General features: G+C 39.0%; 1 protein-coding gene across 7 annotated transcripts in view; it reads right to left on the bottom strand.

Moving 5' to 3' along the window:
* Positions 1 to 22,502, bottom strand: part of SH3KBP1 (SH3 domain containing kinase binding protein 1) — a 212,590-nt gene that overhangs the window by 24,411 nt on the left and 165,677 nt on the right. For 6 of the 7 annotated variants that reach the window (XM_005484339.4, XM_005484341.4, XM_074534639.1 and 3 more), the window contains 4 exons: positions 11,285 to 11,386; positions 7,323 to 7,374; positions 3,436 to 3,516; positions 869 to 1,031 (listed from right to left, as the gene is read on the bottom strand). In XM_005484339.4, coding sequence (XP_005484396.2) covers positions 869 to 1,031; positions 3,436 to 3,516; positions 7,323 to 7,374; positions 11,285 to 11,386 — 398 coding nt within the window. Of the gene's footprint in view, positions 1 to 868; positions 1,035 to 3,435; positions 3,517 to 7,322; positions 7,375 to 11,284; positions 11,387 to 22,502 lie in introns of all 7 variants that reach the window. The other variant, XM_074534637.1, reaches the window with a different exon arrangement.

Raw genomic sequence — 22,502 nt, 5'->3', positions numbered from 1 at the left:
TTTTCATGCCTATATTCTAGTTTTTCTGCAAGATGCACAGCTTGCCCACTTTAGGCAACAGTTTTATTCTGTTTTTCATCTAATTCTATTCACTATGCATAAAGGAAATCTACAGTGCACAACCCACTTGCTGATGACTAAAAGGTAGCCACCTAGACCTGCTTAGGACTACAGTGAGGCCTTTAATTTTTGCAACCTTTCCTCTAGCAGAGAATAAATGGACTTGTGTTGGCAAGTCCAATTTCTCAGTGCCTCTCAGTCTTCTCAAAGACTGTAACCATCACTGATAAAAAGCATTATGTAACTGCAGAGTGACAACCAACATTAGAGAATAATTACTTGACAGCACTATTCTGCAGTGGCACCAGCTAAAAGAGCATTGAAGATGTGTATTTTGCTAAAGTTTGATCTAAAATGATCAAAGAAAGCAGACTGAAACCAGGCTGACAGTATTTGAAATATGCATTGCCTAATGCTGTTCCTCAGCAAAATCCAAGCTTTTGTATTGACTTAGTGCCCAAGATAAGCTGCAAAAATTTCAGGTAAACTAAGAAAGTCAAGATCAGAGTAACATTCTGATGCAGGCATTTCCCACACTGTTGCAGCAACAGTAGAATTTCTGCACTGTTGCAGCAACAGTAGAACTTCATCAGTAGAAATGAGCTAATCATGAACAGTGTAAGACTGCTATTATTGAGAAGTCAGTTATGATCCAGCCAGGTGACTATAAGGATTTTCTTTTTTCTTGTTGTTCTTTAAATACAGCTTACTGTGAAATAAATCGGGACATAAACTGCAAGACCGAAATTCTTTAAATGAGTGTTTTCCCCACTGATCCCAAAAGCATTGGACAGGAGAAAAGCAATACCTTGCATGAGTCACAGGCACAACTGGTCTTTCTGGTCGTCTCGGGGGCAAGGTGCCAGGTCTGGACACAGCGTTGGCTTTGGGGGGCCGGGGTTTCTTCGGAGGTATAGCAGGAACTGAAGGCTTCTGCAAGTCTAACTGCTTTTGCTCTCTCTCTGATCTTTCTTTAAATCAATCATTTCCAGAAAAAAAGAACAGGGATATTATTAAGTGGAATTCATTTGCACTCACAAGTCTACATTCAAAAAAGAAATCTATAGATAGACTGTATACAAAGAAAAACCTTTCCATTTCTGTTCTAAATCATTCTTTATTTGATATATTTGCCACAAAACAGTTGCTCAGCCTGCCTGGCTGTTCTGCCTGGAACTCCTCAGCCAAAACATGTGTGCAGCATCTTGATGGGAATACTATTTTTTATTTTAGTAACTTACTGGTTTCTGAGTGTAAAGTACAAGAAAGGCAAGAAATTACATACCATATGGTACAGCTTCCCATGAGCACAACTTATATTAAATTTTAATATGAAACAATAGTAATTTAGAAGTTTTCAAAAATAATTATGCAGAATATTCGTAACATCTCTTGGACAAACAGAGAAATGCTATTTTTGGGAGGGGAAAAAGCATGTTTCAAGTGAACAACAGTGAAGTGAAAATAAAATACAAGCAGAAAAATTTAACAATGTCTAGCAGGATGTAAACCCCTCAGAAAAATCAGACCTATTATTTAGGTTTTAAGCACAGACTTATATGCTGAATTTTTTAGCTTGCTGATGAAAACCTAGATCATTTGCAGAACAGATAATGCATAGTTAGGGAGTGCCACCATGCTAATACCCAATGCCAAAACATGCAGCACCTGTGCATGTGTAAAGTAGAATACACATTAATAACTCTTCTAAATAATGTGCTCTAAATTCCTAATACAAAACAAACATGTAAGCGTGTTTGCCACACCCCAGAAGAGCTGATTCTGCTTAAGGAAAGGACAAAACTCACCAAGGAACTAAAGTTCTGCTCTTTATATACTACTATTTCAATACCCCACTTCCCTTGACAATGCTGCCTATGATATGCTGTGAATGTTACACCTCTGTATACACCTAAGAGGTATTGGGAATGTTACAGGATATTGCTTAATGGGTTCTTAATGAGACCCCATGAATGAGAGGATCATGGAATAAATCCCCAGAAACACAAGGCTCATTAGGTTTGGAATAGTCCAGCTAGCAGCTATTGTTCACAGGCAGTATGCTTTGAGCAGATGCACTCATTGGGTCCTCACTAACACCAAAGCTTTTCCAGCACACTGTGTAATTTTTACACACTTAATCCTATGACAATTTCTACTGCGTCAGTGTCCAAGAATCTGAATTGTATGAGGGACAGGCTGGGCAGTGTGCCAACACACAGCTCAAAGGATGTTCCTGTGCCACCCCTGCTGTCACACCACATGAGCCATTCCTGCCACTCCCTGGTAATCCTAAATGCAGGCACTACGCCTACAGCCTCTTTTCAATGTTTAGAAAAGTTACAGATATTTATAGCCCAGGAGAGTAACATATTTAAATTTCCTATGTTGTTTTAGCAGTTGGCTTTTTAAATCTTATAATGGCAAGCAAAGGGTTTTATTGCTAAGATAATCACAAGAAGCAGCACACATAACCAAAAGTAAACCTATGCAGAGAAAATAGCTAAAACACTTGTCAGATTGCTAAGATGTATATCCAGAAACAGATCTTGGTACAAAGTCTGAAGGTTCTGTCACTAAATTATAACTGCATTTAGTCATGTACATACACGTGCCTTTTAAAAGGCTGCAAGTTCAAATACTTAGACATTAAAAAATCCCATAAACAAACTTGTTCTTACAATCTAATAGTCCACTTAACATATGAAACTTGGCACCATCTTAAATTTGAGAATAGATGTAGCTATTTTCCTGAGACTATTCACCATTCACAATGAACACAATGAAACCATTAAAGGTTTAATTTGCTTGTCCCTGCTCTGTGTGGTACTGTGTCCCATTTCTCACAATGTTCAAACATGGCTTTGAAGGATTTTTTCGTTTCTTCGCTGCCTTGCCTGTGACTTTTGTGGCTATGATAATGGGGTGATTCATAAGCATTAATGACTGTATCTCCACAAAATCCCTTTGTGATGCAGGAAAACCACCAACCCAGCTTTCAACTAGAGAATCAAAGAACACAGATGTTAAGAAAAAACTACACACTAATCTGGGGTATTTTACTTGATCGAGCACCTGGGTTTTACAGAGCCCTGGGCTTTATACAGCATTTCATGTATTGAGAGCAAATCTCCCCTGGCCTTCAGTGGTGGCTGCATGTACTCAACAGCTCTGGATGGGTTCAACTGAACACCCTGAATTCAGTCCATAAGCAACAATGAGAGCCTTTCCAAAATGCCTATCATCGCAGTCTATCAGAGTGGAAAACAAACATCCAAACAATACACTCAATGGAAACAGAGAGTGGGAAATGAGGATTTGGTTCTATTTCCCTCATCTCTCTGCAGAGAACAGGCAGGAAAGCACATTTCATACCTTTTTCTTCTGTTCGATTAGGAAGACATTCTGGCCTTTCGGGTGGTATCTTCTTGATTTCATGCTTTCGATCTGTGGTCCCTGCCAAAGACAGAAAAACTTGGAATTCTGACCAAGCCAACAAAACAGTGACATAAGATTTAATTCTGCAATGTCTTAGGCTTTTTATATTCCCCAATTTGAAAATGTCTTGCTAAAATTGAACATAAATTTATATAAAATATTTGCCTGTACCATAATGACAAAAAAGCAATTGGATATTTATGTCTTTATAAACAAGTTCACAGTTTCCAAAGTGTGCAATCCCAAAGAATAGACACTCACTGACTACTCTATGGGGGAAAAAAATCTATAACTGCAGATTTTAAAATGTGGACAAATCCTTTATCATCACAGACATGAATGAAGAGCGACTCAACAGTGTGCAGAAACATTAGGAAATCAATTAATTGAGCAATGTCAATAGAATGCATGATGGAGCTGAATATACAGAGATTATTTTACATTAAATTAACACATCCCTCCCCTTTTTCTCCAGTACTAGTAGCTGTTCACTTCCACATATTAGAAGGAGGAGAAGAGCAGTACTGGCAGCATTGTGCATGACTATTTTAATTGACAGCTTTTGGCCTGGAGGTGTAAGCCCCTGGCTTCTCCTGCCTCTGTACTGGAGGCCCTGACATTCTGTTGCTTCAAGAAATATGAGAACTTGTGGCACCAACAACGGGAAGATTCTGCAAAAATTTCCTGGCACATACAAGATAAAATCTTCTAATCCCCACGTTATAACAAACACTTTATTGGAGATTGGCTTTGCTGCATTGGCTAACCACTAGGTGCTAATGCCATTTCAACTTAGTAGTGTTGAAAACTGCTTTAGGTAACACTATTAGCATTTCAATAAAAATTACAGTAGATGAAATCCAAGAAAAGCAGAGAAGGCAGGGCAAGGAGCACAAGGCAATTTTTTTGTTCCAATCTATTCTATTATATGCAGTTCTCCAGTGCATTTACATTTTCTGAATGTGCTGTTGGAACTCCCTTCTGCAGCTGGTTCCTAGAAATCAGTCATCAGTGGTGATCACCAGCCATTGTTTCTTTACCCAAGTGTGCTGTTGGACAGGCAATAGTACCACATACCATGCCAATAAATAATACTAAATTCTCATTTATGGTTGGATTTGATAATATTAAGGGTCTTTTCCAACAGAAATTATTCTATGAAAAAGACTTCACTCCTGAGAGGAGAAGCTGTTGCTCCTAAGCAATAAAGCCTTTCAAACCTCAAGTTATGCAAAGTACAAGTCAATGTATTGATAATCTTGCACACACTAGTGTGTTCAAAGAGAAAGACACATAAGTCTGTACCTAATTACAGTATGATTAACAGTCATCATTAACACACAGAGGGACATTTTCAGGCCAAGTCTAGAACAATGAGCCTGCAGCCACTGAGGAGCTCCCAGACTCAGTTGTTCTTCCTACTTGCATTGTGATTAATTAATTAACACCCAGGCAGCACCATGGTCCTGCCTTAGCTCCCAGGGGACAGTCACCTTCAAGGAAGCTTTGGGAAGCTCTGTATCAGCTTCCAGAGGAACTCCAGAGCATTGCCACCCTTCAGTCTGGACACAGTTGTGTTGCTTACCCAGACACCCAGTGAAATGCCAATGCTTTCCAATGACTCGTTCATTAAGGAACTTGTGCCCCTAAATCTGGCTCTCCAGTGTTCACTTGCTTTGTAAAGTGCAGCACAGATGTCTGGCTGTTTACTGCTGTAGAGATTATAAATTTCTATCTCTACTATAGTACAGACACCTCTTTACACATATGCCACTTGTACTACAAAGACAAGTTCCAATCCTCTGCTTTGATTTTATGTTCTGCATCAGAAGATGCTGACATTTAATTATTTAGGCTGCAACTGACAATTTAAAATTTATTCATCACACTGTGACTGGTCAAATATGCAGAAGCATTATTGAAGTTGTTGCCTTCTATCAACAGTAAGACCTGATGTGGAGATGTGGTAAAAGACAGTATAATCTCAGTGAAGAAATAATTTGACAAAGTACAGGATGTCAGGATGATTAATCCTAATAAACATAGGATGATTTTCAGCTCTAGATATGTATCAGAAGAGACTCTTGTGCCTGATCAGCCAGGAGTTGTCAAAGAATGAGTATGAAATGAAATGAAAATGAAATTAAATGAATGAAATGAAAAAACTGCAAGAGTCTTGGCTTTCACATAGACTTCAGAAGGCCTTAATCAGATTGTCTGCATCCTTTTTACAGCCATTTTTCCTTCTGAAAATGGGCACATTTCAGAAGGAAAAGTGCTATGGTGACATAGTTAAAGCATTGTATGAAAGCAGGTACCTATTAAAAGTGTTATTCTCTAATTATAGCAGCATAAATTGAAATAAATATGAATTTTTATAGAGTTTTTACAAAACATGTTAGGATTTAACATCAGTGGTCACTAAGACATCATTGTTACACAGGCACCACTAGATGGCAAAATCATACTGCTCTCTCTGGACACTGTTACTGATTTAAAGTCAAATTTATATTTCCTTGAGTCTCAAGACAGAATGAAGAACAAACCAGGGATGTCAATAAACAACACAAATATTTATGGTCATGATTCTGTAGTCAAAGAACTGCATGACAAATTCAAACTAGTTAAATTATAGCATATTAATTCACAGTAAATTGTGTATTGGTATAAGCTGCATTTCTACTAACAGTGTAAGTCTATAGGAGAGGAAAATTTACTTTTTAAAGCACCGAAAGCTGGAACACATCACAGTAACAAGAAAACTATCTGGAGATTGGACACATTTGTTTTGGTTTTTAATGTGTGCCTGCAGTGGGGGAAGCAGTAGTGCTGCTGCAGAGTTTTTACAAACTGACTGGACTTAAGGGATTAAAGAATTCCAGCCACAGTTATGTGTTCACCACAATTGCAATACAAATGAAAACTCTGAGAGCATCCCCTGCCTTGTGATTTGTATTTTTACATGAATGGAACTGGAATTTGGTTTCTGAGATCTGTCAAGTGAGTAGAGTCTTTAACTGTTTCTAAGTTTCATGATAAAAATAAATAATGCAGGCACTTTTGAAAATTAGTATGAAGAGGTCCTTTTAAAATTACAAATAGAAGTATGTTCAGCTTTCAATAACTACACACAATTCAGTATAGCAGATCACAAAATTAGTTTTGATAGCACTCCTCTGTTTGGAAAACAGACTCAGCCCCTTAATACCTTTTCAACACCTTTATCTACACAACCATTCAGGATAATTCCTTTTAGTTTTACACTTAGGGCTATAAAAGTATTGAAAACCAAGAATCTATGGCCTAAAACCTGGAGCAGCCAGCCAGATCCAGCATTCATGCAGATCTGCAAGACTCAGATTGCAGCTCAGAGGAGGCCACTGCATGACACTATTTTATAGATATTCTAAAAAGCTCTGTGTCTCTAGAATAAATCAAATCTGTAGTGAATGCAGTTTCCTCCTGCAGGTATTGTCAGACTCTACATACTGTGTCTGTACTGAAGGACATGCACACAATCAACTCCAGTCAGGGAACAAAACCAAAACAATTTGAAAAACTGAAGTATCACACTTGCTCTGATTTAACATGATCAAGGGGCAAAACAGGTTATTTTAAAATGGTATAGATGGTTGAGTATTTAAATACACTTAAAGCCACCCAGAGTCTTTCAGGCTTACCAACTATTGTGATTTCATTAGTTGTAGTCTAGATATCTGCTTGTCAATTTTGATACAAATGAATTCTATACAGATTTGAATACACTTAATTTAGATTGAGATGTGCTCACTGACACATGCTGTAAAAATTCAGCTGCACTTTACCTGATCCTTGTTTGATGACAGGAGCTGATGGAGGTGGTGGTTTCTTCGGTCTCTAAAATTTAATAACAGAAGAAAACAGGTTGCTTCAAAAGGCCTGTAAATCTCATTCATACAGAAGTTGGACTTGATCATAAAGTGCTTAACATTAATAATTACAAGTCATGAGACTACAGACCTGTCACATATTTTTCCTGAAATAACTTCATTAACATGAATTTGAAGAGAGAAAATAGCATTGACAAATAAAATATCATTTTTATATTTGCAATTGAAATCCTGCTGAGGGGTTAAAAAAGTTCATTTTATGTACCTTAAGACTGGAGGAATACATGACCTTTGGTCTAATGAAGTAGTCTATTTCTTTAAAATTTAACCTTGTACATATTCACCCATTTTGGAAAAAAAAAAAGCAAACACAAAGAAACTCTGAGATACATGTGGCAAAACCTGATGTATTTTCAGACCCATAAATGAGGCAAAAATGCAGAACTCAGAAAATACAACAAAGGTTACTCTTTCTTCACTTACTAGGAAAAATTTAGAGTTCCAGTTGTGAAAGATCAGAATTTTAGATGTTTGGTTAAATGAAACTAGTTATTCTGACTAATCTGTCCTTTTAATACTTTTGCCATCTCTGTTAGGATGATTTTCCTTATAGCTCTGTAATGGTAAGAGTGAGAAACATGACCACCAATGTTCTGGCAGTGCCTGAACAATTCCTCTTCACCTGAGTTTGGGGGACTGATGTCTTTTCCCCTGTGCTGATGAGTGTGAATGCATGCACAGCACACTGGCAGTCACCACAAATATCTTGGACTGAGTACGGAACCAAATGGAGCATTATGCTGGATCAAATGCCATACTCTATCTCTCACTTTGAAAAAACCCCAACTATCAAGGTTATTGTAAAGAAATTCTAAGGAAAAAAAAAACATTTTCCCCCCTTATGTTTGTTCTTTTTTTCTGATCTTTCCTTTGCTACAGATTGATCACAATCACTTTGACTACATTGCTGGCTATGTTGCAATGTATATTGTCTCTTGGAACAAATGTGAAATGAAATGATTTTTCCAGATATGCACAGCTTTGCCAAACTTCAATCAGCCATTTAGAGTAGTATTTTCTCTCAAACTCTTATTGATCCCTGCCCTCCCCCCAATTATTTTCATCTATCTGCCAAAGCTTTTGAGAAAGATCAATTGCTTTGTTCACTTGCAGTAATGAGTTCAGTGTCTGCCCAAGAACTCTCAGATCTTGGTCTGAGTGTTGAAAGAGAGCAGATTTGCTGTGAAGGCTGAGTGCTTGCCACATACCCTTCCAAGGGATCTCTCTCAAATCTAGCAAATATATTAATCTCTGGAGTAAATAAAATTTCAGCCCAGACAGGGTAAGCCTAACATCCTGAATCTCAAAGTTGTCATCCAGCAACCTTCAATTTTCTCCTACCATCTCACCCTGACCAGATCACCTCCCATCACCAACCTGATAAAGATGTGGCCAGAAACTCAGGAGATCAGAATGATCTTCTACAGCCTGGCTGCCATGGGCCATTGTCCACAAACACTGAGTCCCTTGCATTCTCAGAGACACTTCTAGATTAATTCAGGCAACATGGTTTAAGGTTTAAATGCAGAAAAGTGAATAAAAATTTGGAAGGGAAATGAGACAGAGACAATGAATGTCCTGTGATAGCCATTAGGAGTTCTGTTGATAATGGCTGCAGAGGGAAATAGCTGATGCTGAGGACTCAACAGTACAGTAGAGGCATTTGGGGTTTTATTGTGGACTGATCCCATTGACTGACCATACATCAGCAGCTGGAATACAAGAGATGCACTCCCTTAGCACATCTTTTGGCTTAGTTCTCTCCTGTAAGGGCTCTGTGTCCCCTGAGATGTCTTCCATAGCATGACAGGTGCAGATGGACAAGTGACACATTCCCTATGGTCACTCCTGATTTAAACCAAAGCACTTATGTAGAGAGACACAAAGGAGAAAGGATCTCATGGTTCATTTGACAAAGTGGCTTTAACTGGAAGCTGAAGAGGGAAATAGATTGGTTCAAAAGGACAGATCAAGGTCAGAAAGGGTGTAGGGTGAAGGAGCCTTAAAAGACTCCTCAGGGGAACATGGAGGAGCCAGAAGGATTTACAAGGATCTGTGGCTGGATGAGATAACTGAGAAAGTGATGGAGACAGAATTTACAGAAAGGAAACCGGGACTGATTGGACAAGAAGAGAACAGAACTACAGAGCAGGGACAAAGAGTAAAAGGGGAGAGGAAAAAAAGCTGTATAAAGAAATTTGGTGTAGGGATAGAAAGTAAATCCAGATGGTGATTTGGACTCAGGTAGTAAGCTCAGGGGAAAATCCTGTAATGGAGACCACCTGAGAGGTGGAGATATGGACTAGGCAGTGAATAGAAAAAACCTGGAACAAATAGGCATGTGTGGAAAAGAGTCAGGCTTGGAAAATTGGGGACTGGACAAGGAGGTGGGAAGAGATCCCAAGCTTTTGTTGAACAGACAGAAGAACTACTACAACAAATACTTTCAGACCATGGGATGGAATCCAAGGTTTCTGGATCACATCAGAAAATACCTGACAAAATCACTGGTAAAGTATTTATCTCCTTCCCTTTTAGCACTGATTCAAGCAAAGACAGATGGTCTATAATCCTACCAGTTACTTACTCAAGTGGCCAGATCTGTGGCATTTCAAAAATTAATAAAATTTTATTCTCCACAGTTAGAGCAAACCTAGCTGTAATTTCCAAGTGCCTGAATACCTAATTTACTTTACAAGTTATAGTCAATTGTACTCTAAAAACCACTTTAAAGATACGTAATTTTTAAGTTCAAAAAGACTGAATAATTACACCACACAAAATGGACACCAATAAGGATTTTTTTCTTCTCTAATAGGCTCACTATGTCTTCAGGTTTTTGATTTCTGCCTCTTCTAGAAATCACCTTCTTTCATTTTTCAGCCTTAAGCCAGGATATGCACTTTGCTGTGGAATTGCCTTTTCATCTCCCACAATTTTTGCTGCTCTTCTCCTTTCCTTTTCAAAAATTATTGTGTTAGCCTCTGTGAGTTGTTTAACAGTTGCTTTATTAAGCTTTCCAAGTTATTTAATTTTTGCCTTCAGCATCCAATTTTATTGCCAAAGAGGGAAGCTGGGTGTCAGTACGTTTTGGTTTTATCACAGAAGGCTTACACTGTCACTGTGAAATAATCATCAAAAGCCTGATTGCAAGCTTGTAATATCCCACTGATGACTCAAAAGGTTCCTAAAAATGGAATGGTCTTTTGGGGGAAGCAATCCATTACTTTATTCCAGGAAACCACAAGATTTCTAAATATTGTCTGGCAAATAACAATGCCATATTTTTCAAATAAATAGGAGCTGGAGAAACTTCTGCATAGGTTTTATACCTTCTTTTTTAGTAATTCTGAGAGGTAAAGAAACTTCTGAGATACCAAAAGCTTATTGTTTTTCAAATTTCACAGTTAAAATCTCACCCTTTTTGTTCTGGAACAGTGCTTGACTGCTGTTCATCAGCATGCAGGTGATACTCAACTTTTCATATTCCACCACAAAAACAATGAAGAAGATTAAAGAATTCTGGATATCATTGCATGACATGACTCATTCCTGGGACCTCTGGTTCTTCTCTCTCTCAAACTTGTAGGACACAGGACAAAGGGCTTTCAGAGCAGCATAGAGCAGGTGGGGTGACTGGATGAGCAAATCTAACCCTTCTAGGAAACTCTGTAATATGACTTTGAGTGCCACACATTCTTTTTATGGATGCTTTCTAACTAGAATTTTATTCCTTTATGTTTTTATGTTATTAGATAAGTAAAACTTTGTCAAAATCACATATTTGAAAGAGGATTTCTTTCAACTCTACTTTAATTCTAAATTTTCAAGCGAAAATGAAAGAATATATTGCTTACCTCTTTTTCAAAGTCTGAAGGGAGTAGCTTGACAAAGTTATCTGGAAAGACACCTCGTCTGCCATTGAGTTCTCCTTCCCACCAACCCACATCAATGCAATCCTACAAAACAGTAAAATAAAATGAAAACCACAGTGAGCTGGTGCACTGAGCAGATTTTTTGAGCTAAAGTACCCTCTTGCATAATGTCCTGCCTGTTTGCTAGAACATGACAATTTGCTGGAGTGCCAGGTTAACAGGGTAATCTATCAGACAAAAACTTCAATAACCACCCTGCATTCTATTATCACATGGAGCAGCCAGGAAAGAACAATGAACATGCTGTAAGAGCTCAAGACCTTGTCTGTGTCTAAAACAAAATGCTTGTTCACTATTTGATCTATTAAACAAGTCAGCATTTTGATCATCCATGACCCTATGTCTCTCTGACTTCATTCTGCAGAAAGACAATAACTTCATTAAACATCATACATCAGGAGATAAAAAAGCTCCCTTATTTCCCATACTTGCAAAAAAAAGCTTGACACACTGGAATTATTAAATTCCATTTCACTCCAATTAATAAGGCATAATGCACCTGATTAATATCTGGCACCAGCTTCTTTTTTTGCAGCATTTCTGAGCAGTGCAATGCAGAGTGTAAAACAATGTACAGCTAAATAGGTGAATAAGTAACATCAGTGAGTATAAATTATAAAAACTAGAAGTTATTTTCATAATAAATAATAACAGTAACAGAAGCCACAACATTTTAGAGAAGATTGAAATTGTTCCCTAAGTCCTTCCTCAGTGCTCCATATTTTTTTTTTTTTGTGTCTCTGTGTTTGCTACATAGAACACTTCCCGTTGAGATTTTCCACATTCTTTTTTCCTGAAAGCTCAAGCTGAAACAGCTCAGCTGTTTTCCAAAACACAATTACAGGAAAGTTACCCATTGTCTGCTCAGTCTTAAAACCACTTCAGCCAATTTTTGCAGTTGGCTCAACATCAGGCTGGCCAGCCTTTCCTGATTTCCATAAAATCTTTTATTTCAGTTGCTAAATGGATGACAGAACAATGCAGGTTGACTTAGTGAAGCGCGCTTAATACCAAGTCTTAAAAATATTGTTCACAATGACCGTGCTTGTTGGTATTTTTCTCTAAGTTACAGTAGACAAACACTGGATGATATTTGAGAGAAAACAGACTAACAATAAAGATCATTGCTTTTATGCTTTGGGGGTGGTTTTTATTACTTTTTTTGTTTTAGACTCTTTATTTAGCTTATTTAGTCCTCCTGGTCTCCTGAGGATGTGCTAAGTAAACACACCAGCTAAAGAGCCTGCTTTCTTACATCATGTCTGTTTTGGTGCATTTGCTCTTTCCCCCCACTATCTCAGTATTTTTTCTGATGTAATGCAGGCACAAAACAATCCTTCCATTCTTTCTTTTTTTATAATCTTTTCTCATGGCTAATCTTAGCTTTTCTGTATTCTCCCTTCTCTTCAGCAGGGTGGCCTCCACCAGGGAGGACATTTCCTAGGCCTTCCCATAGTTACTTGGGAGGTATTTCCCAGCTCTGTAAGACCTTTGTTAGTGACCAGGGCTGGTTCTTGACCAGCTGATGTTTCCAAGACATCTGCTGAGTGCCTACAGGGCTGTCAATGACTCCAGGGAGGCCAGGCATGGGCAGGCTGTGTGCAGGACTCTGCTCTTGCTGCAGAGCCAGCACCCCTCACTCCTGCTGTGAAGGATCTCTCCCACTTGGCTCTGTCCACTTGCACAGCCCAATACTCAGGGCACTCAACTGCTCTATCACATGGTGTGTTTTATAATGCCCTCCATCCCTATGCTGCTAAGCTGAAACTGCCTAAACATTTATACCCAATTCAGATTTTGAAAAATATTAAGAATAATTCCAAGCATCCAGAGACGAAAAGCTTGTGCTTCAACTGATTGCACAGCTTAGCAGTAGCTAATAATCCTGACTGAACAGCACAAGACATCACAAATATGCTTTTTAGGTTAGTCTTTTTTATGCTCTTAGGGAACACAAATATTACTCCTACTTATTCACTTCATTAACACTTGAATTTTTTCCTTTTTTAAAGCTCATTTGTTTTCATGAAGCTGCTGTTTGTGTCACACATTCATAAATCCCAAACAGCTGCAGATTTGCTTTTTTCCCCCTCTCCAGCTTGTCACTCAGGCTTATGCAGCCAATCACCACAGTGGAATTTCATACAGTAAGTAAATCTCTTCAGGCAGTTTCTCTTTAATTTTCTCATTTACTTCACTTGCAAGAGGAGGCTTATGGGTCACTGAGACAGAAATAAAGAGATTTCAGAAGTTAAAAGCTGAAATCTGAAATGAAATCTGATGAAGAATCTCCATGGTGGTACCCCTTTGCTACCCACATCTGCAGGTTTGCCATGCCCCAGAAACCTCAGGAAGCCACCCTAAGGTGCTGGCAGAAGGTAGGCCTCAATTGTGGGACAGAGCAGCACACAAGCACACCTGAGCTACACTGCACAAGCTGCCACAAGTATGATCAAAGGGCAGAGCTAGGAAGCACAATCAAGGCAGCATGATAAAAACAATGTGTCTGCTTGGGAGCATTGGGCAAAAATCACTCAAATTCTTCCAGATTGCCATCAGCCATGCAATCTTAACCATATTGTCTTTTTTTTAACATATCTTGTTAAAAAACCACATGTGTTCAAGTACAGCAAAATGGCTATAATATCAAAATGCAAATTTTATAGAAAAGCTGTCAAGCAATCCAGTATCAAGATTGACAAATCTTTATTAATAACCCAAAATTTATTAACAAACCAAATGGATCTCTGCTTTATCTCCACATTATCCTGTCAGACTCATATAACAACTTAAACAAAATTCAGATGATGCAATATCCCCAAAGTACTATGAAGAAAATGTAACCCAAGTACTAGAAATGCATTTTGGTTTCCCTTAAGAAAAAAGCCCTCAAAAAACATTTATGAAACTGAAGGAGTAAAACATGGCAAAAAAGATACTCCAGCTCCTGAAATTCATCAAGTTAAGGGGTAGCTGTGTCAACATTTAACTACTGTAAAAATCAGCTCCTACAAAAGCTTAATTTAGAGAGTATATCCACATTGTCATTGCAGTGACAGTGCAATCATAGACCTCAGAGAAATTCCCTGCTGGTTCACATTGCCAAGCCTACTTTGATTGTTCGAGCAGAGGCAGACTCATAAAACAGAGAAATTAAAAATCTGAGGGACATTTTGGTATTTTCTCACTAAAATACAAATCTTGGTTTTGTCCTCATTTCTAGTGAAGTAAAATCATAAAACAGTTTAGGATGAAAATGGCCTCTAACATTACTGAATCCATTTTTTTTGTCCCAGAACTGCCAAGTCCACCTCTAAACCATGCTCCTAAGGGCCACACCTGCATGTCTTCTAAATACCTCCAGGGATGGAGACTCCATCTCTTCCCTGGGCAGCTTGCTCCAGTAGCTGACATCTCCTTTGGTGACCAAATATTTCCTCACATCTGATTATGCTGATCCCCTGGCACAGCTCAAGGCCTGTCCCCTGTCACTGGGGACAGCCTCACACTGCCTGTACCAGGGGACCTGGACAGGGGGGACAGTCACAGAGGGGATGCTCCCCCTGTGCTGGGCAGGACCTTGGTGCCACTGCCCTGTCCCTTCTGTCCCTTCAGTCCCTTCAGCCAGGCAGAGGGAGGACAGGGAATCCTCCATGTCCAGCATCCTCTCTGCCCATCAGGCCTGCCCCAGGGAAGGCAGGGTGTGATTCCAGCTGTCACATCCACTCAGTAACCATTCCAATTCCTCAGCAGTTCCCAAATAAGGCACAAAAAACTGAATACACCAGCATAACTAGCAACATTCATTTTGTGCTAAGTATTTGGGCAAAAGTTGGACAAAACATAGCAAAGGGAAAGACTAAAGTGTTGGGGAATTTTTGAGATGTTTAAACTTTATAAGAAGTAAATATTACACAAAATAGAAGGTACTAAAATGTCAGCCTGGGCTGGAACATTTACATAAGTCAGAGGAAAGGGTAAATCTGGGAGAAATGGAAAGTATTGGAAAATCAGAATATAGCTACCTTTTGTCAACATGTTGCCAAGAATTATCAGAGTATACACAAGTGAACTAAAAACATCAGTCCTTTCAATGTGAAGAATAAGAACTGCTCTTTATGTAATTAGCAGTGAGACTGGAAGAGAAAATCATCTGGAGAAAACAGAATTTTCTTTCCAGAAGGGAACATCAAAAAAGAAAACAAAATACAAACCCAAACCAATGGTACAACAAGAAAGGTAAAAACACAGTTCTACTCTGAAACTTTTGTCTGTGGTGACTGAAAGAGAAGGGACAGAGGAGAGGGGGAAGAGAGAGATACGTGAGTAGAGAGACCAGCCAAAAGCCATGGGGAGATATTTGGCAAAGAAAGTTTCCATTCAGAGCACCAGATTTATCACACTGTTACTGAATGGAGGGGAAATACAGTGAGATACATAAGTAGGGCTGACAGCATAAAATCAAGGCTTAGTCACCTTTTAGCAACTGCAGTGATCCTGCAGCCACTCTCATAGTGACAAAGAAAAGTCATAAAATGGTAGAGTCATGCTTTCTCCTCTTCTGGGTGTAAGAATCATGACTTTGTTTGGTCTCTTATGCACACAGTATCCTACATTAAAAGGTTTCTTAGCAGCAGAACTACTGCTCTGTATTAGAGCAAACATTGTGCTGTCCCTTCCCTTGGTGCTCTCAATTCAACAGGAAAAGAGCAGATGGTGGAGATTGAAGGAAAAGCCCAGCATAAAGCACCTCATGCATCTGAAAAATGCTCCACTCTGTGCTCAGAAGCAGCTGCACCCAGACAGAGCCCACTGACACCACATGGGCCCATGGCATCCCCCATGCAGGAGCAGCTGCCACCAGCCAAGAACACAGAACTCCCTTTGGTCAAACACCATTTCCCTGGTGGTAAAAGAGGTGACAATGGAGGTGGATATGGCAGAGCTGTCAGTCCCTGTCACTATGATATTTTCTGAAAAATCCCTTCGCCAGGATTTTTCTCTTGAGAAGCCTCAGAAAAGAAATGTGAGCAATAATTATCTGATTGCTTGGAATGTGGTCTGAAAGCTGCTTACCAACAAGTGCATCTTTGATTGGTTCCATGTGAATTGTTTTTAATTAATGACCAATTCCAGTCCAGCTGTGTCACTCTCTGGTCAGTCATGGGTTTTTATTATTCATTCTTATCTAGCCTTCTGATTTCTTTCTTTCCTTTCTCTTTCTTTAGTATAGTTTTAGTATATAATTTCTTTTAGTATAATAAATAAGCCATCTGAGAACTTGGAGTCAATTCCCATCTCTCACCTCATCCTTGGGACCTTCACAACACCACAACAAGTCCCCTTTAGTACCTGATACCACATTCAAGACCATGAAATTAAAAGGCTCAAGTTCATGCCTGGCAGGTATGTCTCATGCCAAGGTGTGCCCCAGGTACAAGCCTGCCTGTGACTGATCACCCCACTACCAAACCTGACTGAACTCTCCCTGCAGGAATTGCTGACAGCTTCACAGCCTTTCCCTCTGCTCCAAGGAGTTTCGTCCACCCCACAGACAGAGGGGGTTTTATTTCATATAAAGTTCTCTCTTTTTAAAAAAACAGACTTGGTTATTAGAGATGGGTTTATTTCTAGCCCACACTACTATTTGTACTCTAGGCCTGAGCCAGATAAAAGGAAACACGAAGGAAACCAACATTTTTTGCTGAAATTGCAAAGCAGCACTTCTCGCTGTGAACATATTTATAATAAAACTCTACTATTTGGATTTTTTTCATTATTTTACCAAGAATCAATAAAGCATGCAAGATTACTATAATTTAAATGTCAGACATGCTCCAGTGTATGTTTTCTTGCAAGTATTATACATTATTCTACCCTTTTCCTTTTTACTCTTTTATTTCTTGCAGCCACTTAGAGGAGAATTACTGTGTGCTATGAGACTGTTCTTAATCACTTAAATAAAGCCCTGTAGCTACCTGGCTCTATGTATACATTATAATGTGTTCAGAAGCCCATTGGACTTACACCTCTCTCATCACTGCAGCCAGCTGCAAGTGCATCAAGACTGCTCTCTCCAGCACTAACAACTATCTAATACTGGGAATCTACCAACAGCTGAGCAATTCCTGCAGCTTTACCAAAGCTCAAGGAGGCCTGAGAGGAAGCAGGCATCCACATCCACTGCTGCAGCTGTGCTTTCCACTTCACTTTAGGGGCAAAGGTGTTTCCTGCCTTTTCCTCCAATGCTGCCTTCAAGGCAGCACCCACTCCTCTCCTCTCCTGCTGCCTTTGGGAGGACTGACAGCTTCAGGGAGTGCCATGGCCCAAGTTCATCTCTCCACTCCCTAACCTGCCTTCCAAGCTGCCCCCACTGAAGAGGAAGGCTTTTCTCAGTATAAGTAAATGAGAGTTATTTTCTATTCCCCAAGGTCACAAACTGAGTAATAAGCTATGTGATTATCTTCTCTCCTATCCATGGCTTGAACTGCAGCTGTGTAAACTCTTGAAGAAATACATGTGAAAAAGGCCAATCTTCTCATCTGCAAATAGGACTTCTGTTTTTCTGAGGGAGCTGATTTCTGCATCCTCTGAATATGATGGTAGTTTGCAATACTGCTAAAATATGAAGCTATAGTTTAGATATCAACCCACAACTGCTTGATTTTTCAGCTCTTTGGTTAAAAGTTTTTGATACAGAACCATTCCACCACAGGGATTTCATCATCACAGCTAAGACAGAAAGCAACACTAAGAACAAGAAAAAGCAGGTCCCCAGAAAAGTATTTGTGAAGCTTATACTGTAGCATCTGTACTGCCATACACCATAATGGTGCAGGGCTTAAGAAAATATTACTTTTTGAGAAATCTCCACTAGAAGGCATAGTTCCTTACAAAATAATAATAATAATAGTAATAGTAATAATCATCATCATCATCTCAGCAGTTGGCATTTCCATTCATTAAATCTCTGCTTTCCTTCTGCCCTTCTAAAGTTGGTTCTCATCAAGAAGAATGTTGAGCTGGAAAAACAGCATTATTCAGAAAGCCATGAATCTCTCTTATGCCTGCCCTGGGAGCTTTCATGCGTCAGCTCTGCTGTGCTGGCAGCCCCCCATTAAATTACTGCTAACCCCACTGTAAGCATCTCGCCAGAATTCTTTTGACAACAGCTAGCCAACATCATCATTGAAAGAAAAACAAACCACCTTTAATGCAAACAGAATGTGTCTACTGAGCTTTTCAAGACATCAACCATAATACACAAAGAGATACATGCAACATATAAAGGCTTCTGAATGTGAGGATTAAAGGCTCATAGAAAGACAAATCTGGAGGACAAGCCCTCTGCCATTCAGGCCACACTCACAGGGCACCTCTGGGGCCTCCAGGCTTGACTGCAGCGCTGGGGCCAAGAGGTCCCAGCTTTCACAAACACCAGAGAAGGCCACTGGACAGGCTCTGTGATTGCCAAACCATCATTAAAATACATCAGATCTCGATTAATGTAACTTGCCTTTGGAGGGAAACAACAAAATCATGTTAAATCAGGGTGAAAAAACATTTTAATAATATTCAAATATGTTTCTTTAGAAATTCTTGCTACATTCAGTGTTATGATGTTGACACCAAGACAGATCATACTCAAAATCCAAGTTTATCTTAAGAGTTAGAAAATAACTGATTTTAGAATCCTCATCAATTCTCATTAAACTTGGTAAACTATCTATGAATGAAGGAAAACATCTCTCCAGAGGCTTACATTACACTCACATTGTGCTACCTGGTACTTCTCCAAATGATCAAGGTTTGTTACTTACTATAAGCTCAGCTACTGGGATTGAGAACTTATAGTGCAAAAAAGTGCAAAATTTGTTAAATTCCGTTAAGAAAATGGCCATGATTTAGAGCATCTGGTTAGTAATCAGATACTCCTTGGCAGAAACATGATTTTAAGATCTGTCTATAAGACAGAATGAGTCTCTCAACAACTACCTAATATGAGATAATTTAGATAAAAGAGACAGCCCAATGGGCAATAAATTTGCCTTCTGAAACAATCCTGGAGAAAACCCATTTTCATTTTACATATTTCTTGCAAATATATGTAGATTATGAAATATTGAAAGAAAAGCATTAAAGGAAACCTCACAGTCTGGCCTCTATCCTCTGTTTGGCCCCTAACCCAGAGGCTTATCCTGCTCAAATCCTTAACCTCTTCCAAAAGCCCCAAATCCTGAATGGATCCTTCCCAGCTCCTGTCAGTTCTCATGCCCAAGCCATACAGAACCTCACACCTGTAATGCCAGTTGCATCTTTCAAAGTTTAAGGAGACAAACAGGAAAATTTTTTGTTTATCTGCAATCTCCAAGGCTCTACAAGAAATCCTCATGTCAAACTTCTGTGGAACGAAACAGGAGAGATAGTCAGAAATCAGACATTATTTCAGCTCTGGTTACACTGCTCTTTCCAGGCTGTAGTTTTTACTGGAAGGCACAACAAGGAGACACCTCTCCAGAAGAAAATGTTTGTTCAAAAATTGGCTCAAGTTATTGAATCCTGCAAAAAAGAACTGGCTGAAAATAATGAACAACCTGCAATATCCAGGACATTAGAGCAGAGGATCTAACAGAGCAGGGGTTTTTTTTCTGTTAAATATGTTTCAGGCTAGGTCTAATCTTTTGACTTTACATTCTGTGACTAAATGGTTTAATCAGTAATGAGGCTAAAAAGCTTTGATGAAATATTTGTACAAACAGGAAGAATTAAGTTGCTTATTGAACAAAACCATCTCTTCTGAGGATTCACTTCATTTGCAATGTTCAGTCAGCAGAATTATTGTGGAAAAATAAATATGTTCCACATCACAAAACTCTAACACTCCAATACTCAAATTAAAGCTAAATTAGCCAACACAAACATGAAAGGTGGTTCTAATAACAGACATAATTTATGCCTCTGATGAGCCAAGATAAAATATTTATGTAATTACATTTTCTGTATATAGAAAGATTATAAAAACCTAGAACAAAACATTTGAAAGATTATTTAATGCTATTACTGCTTAGATTGAAGACATCTTAGGACCAGGGTCCTAATTACAATTACTAATTACTTGGCACTGTATGTGCATTTTTACTTCCCCTTGAAATAGTTTTCTCTGCCCTGAAAAGGTTGAGCTTCAGATAATACCATCAAACCAGCAGGTGAACCCAACATTCAGAATAAAAGAAGGGATGAAGCTAAGCAATGCATCTAAAGCCCACATTGTGAGCAATAATCACAGTTTTCCAGACACCTCAGCATTTCACAATATCTCAGTAGAAAAAAAGATTCTTTCCTTTTTTATCTCAAAATATGTCACCTTTTTAGATTAGCTTGGCTGTGTTAAACATACTTACAAACAAAACGCCTTTCAAATTATGCAAATCTTGGAGCATTGCATGTATGAGGGATCCTGCCACTTCACCTACATAGCTTGGCATGAACTTGTGTTTGTCAAAATTCAAATTTGGGACTTCCCATGAGCAAAAGAATCACCTTCTTTTGAAGTCACTGTTGTAGCATCACAATTTGGGGTAACAAAACCAGGAAAAGACAACTTCAGTGTGTACTTAAAAAAAATAATATTATAAATATACTGCTGAGATCAGCATTCAAGTGCTGGCTGTTACACTCTCCCTGGACTAATCACAGGCTTAAAAGCTTATTTAAGTGCTGAGCTCAAACATTTGTGTTTCAGTAATATATATAAAGATACCAATGAAAAGGAAGCTGCACCTGGTTCCCAAATAAACATTGTCAGGCTTTGTCTCTACAGAGACCTTAATGCCCCATTGCTAATCACAGCAGCCAAGAAATGCTGCAAGATGCGACTAAGTGTTCAAGGTTATTTATAAACAATAAAAATCCTTGGCCAAGAACAAGGTTCAAGCAGCAGACTCTACTCAGAGTAGTAGCAGAGAAGTCTGTTCCATAACTTACTGAGTATATAACATAATTTCAGAAAATGAACATTTATTTACTTGATCATCAGTGAGCCCACAAGTTTTATATAACTGCTTTAAATCACTCATTTGAGGATGCATTCATGCTTCTGTGCAGTGACGCAAGTTTTACCCCGGGCACTAGCTGCACGCATTGGAGATGTGTCAAACAGGACCCACCCCAGCTGCCATCCCTCATGGCACCATGGCTTCAAACCCAGAAGAGATCCAAACCTTCTGATTCCTCTTAGTCAAACCCTACAGAGGAAAGTTTCAGGGCAGGGAACAGTGACCCTACTGCAGCACCAAGCTCTCAGCAAGCTGCTGGGACAGTCCCCCTCCTCCATCACCTGTCCCTGCTCACACAGCCCCTCTGTGTGTGCTGTGGTTGCCAGATGCAGGGGGAGAGGGCAGGAGAGCCCTCCCTTTGAGCAGCCACCTCTCATCCATCACGGAAATCTGCACCCTCAGCATGCACAGTGTGCAAAACCATTCCTTGTATGGAGTCAGCAGTGGGATACAAGCAGGGCTCCCAATCAGAGGAGAAGGAGGCAGGATGTCCTGGGGGAAAAACTGGTGCCAAGGGAAGTAGTGAAGGGTAGAGGACAAGGAACACAGAAAGCAGATTAGGTATGGCCATTAGGCCTGGCCAGTGATGAATAATTCATGGATATCTCAGGAGCCTTTATGGTATTGTTCTTTCTGAAGGAAATACCTATTCATTTCCAGAGGCAAGAAGTGCCTTTATGACTTACATGCTTCTCTTTAAACACAAATATTCATAAAAGCTTTCTTAAAGCTATCATAAAAGCTTTCTTAAAGCTGGGCATTATTAAATGTTCACTTACTTACTTTACTTACAGTATTCCTTTCAGTTTCTGTATGCAATATTGCTGCAGAAGTTTTGCACAAATGTGCAAAATATCTTGTATTAAAATCCCAAAAAGGGGCATCTGCATCACCAAATATTCAGTGTCAACAAAAGTCCATTGTGTTACTCTGACAGAAAGCCATCATTTTATTTTAATAAATCAGATCATACTTTAACTACATAACCTAATTTTTTGCATGGTTCTATTAGAAAACTATTTTCTAAAAATGAGCTAAAAGCTTGATTTTAGTTGTCAATCAAGGAAAAACAAAATTACCTGACT

Source organism: Zonotrichia albicollis, chromosome 2, assembly GCF_047830755.1.
Source record: "Zonotrichia albicollis isolate bZonAlb1 chromosome 2, bZonAlb1.hap1, whole genome shotgun sequence".
NCBI classification, from domain to species: domain Eukaryota; kingdom Metazoa; phylum Chordata; class Aves; order Passeriformes; family Passerellidae; genus Zonotrichia; species Zonotrichia albicollis.
The sequence above is the reverse complement of the archived record's forward strand: the minus strand, read 5'-3'. Positions and strand labels throughout refer to the sequence as shown.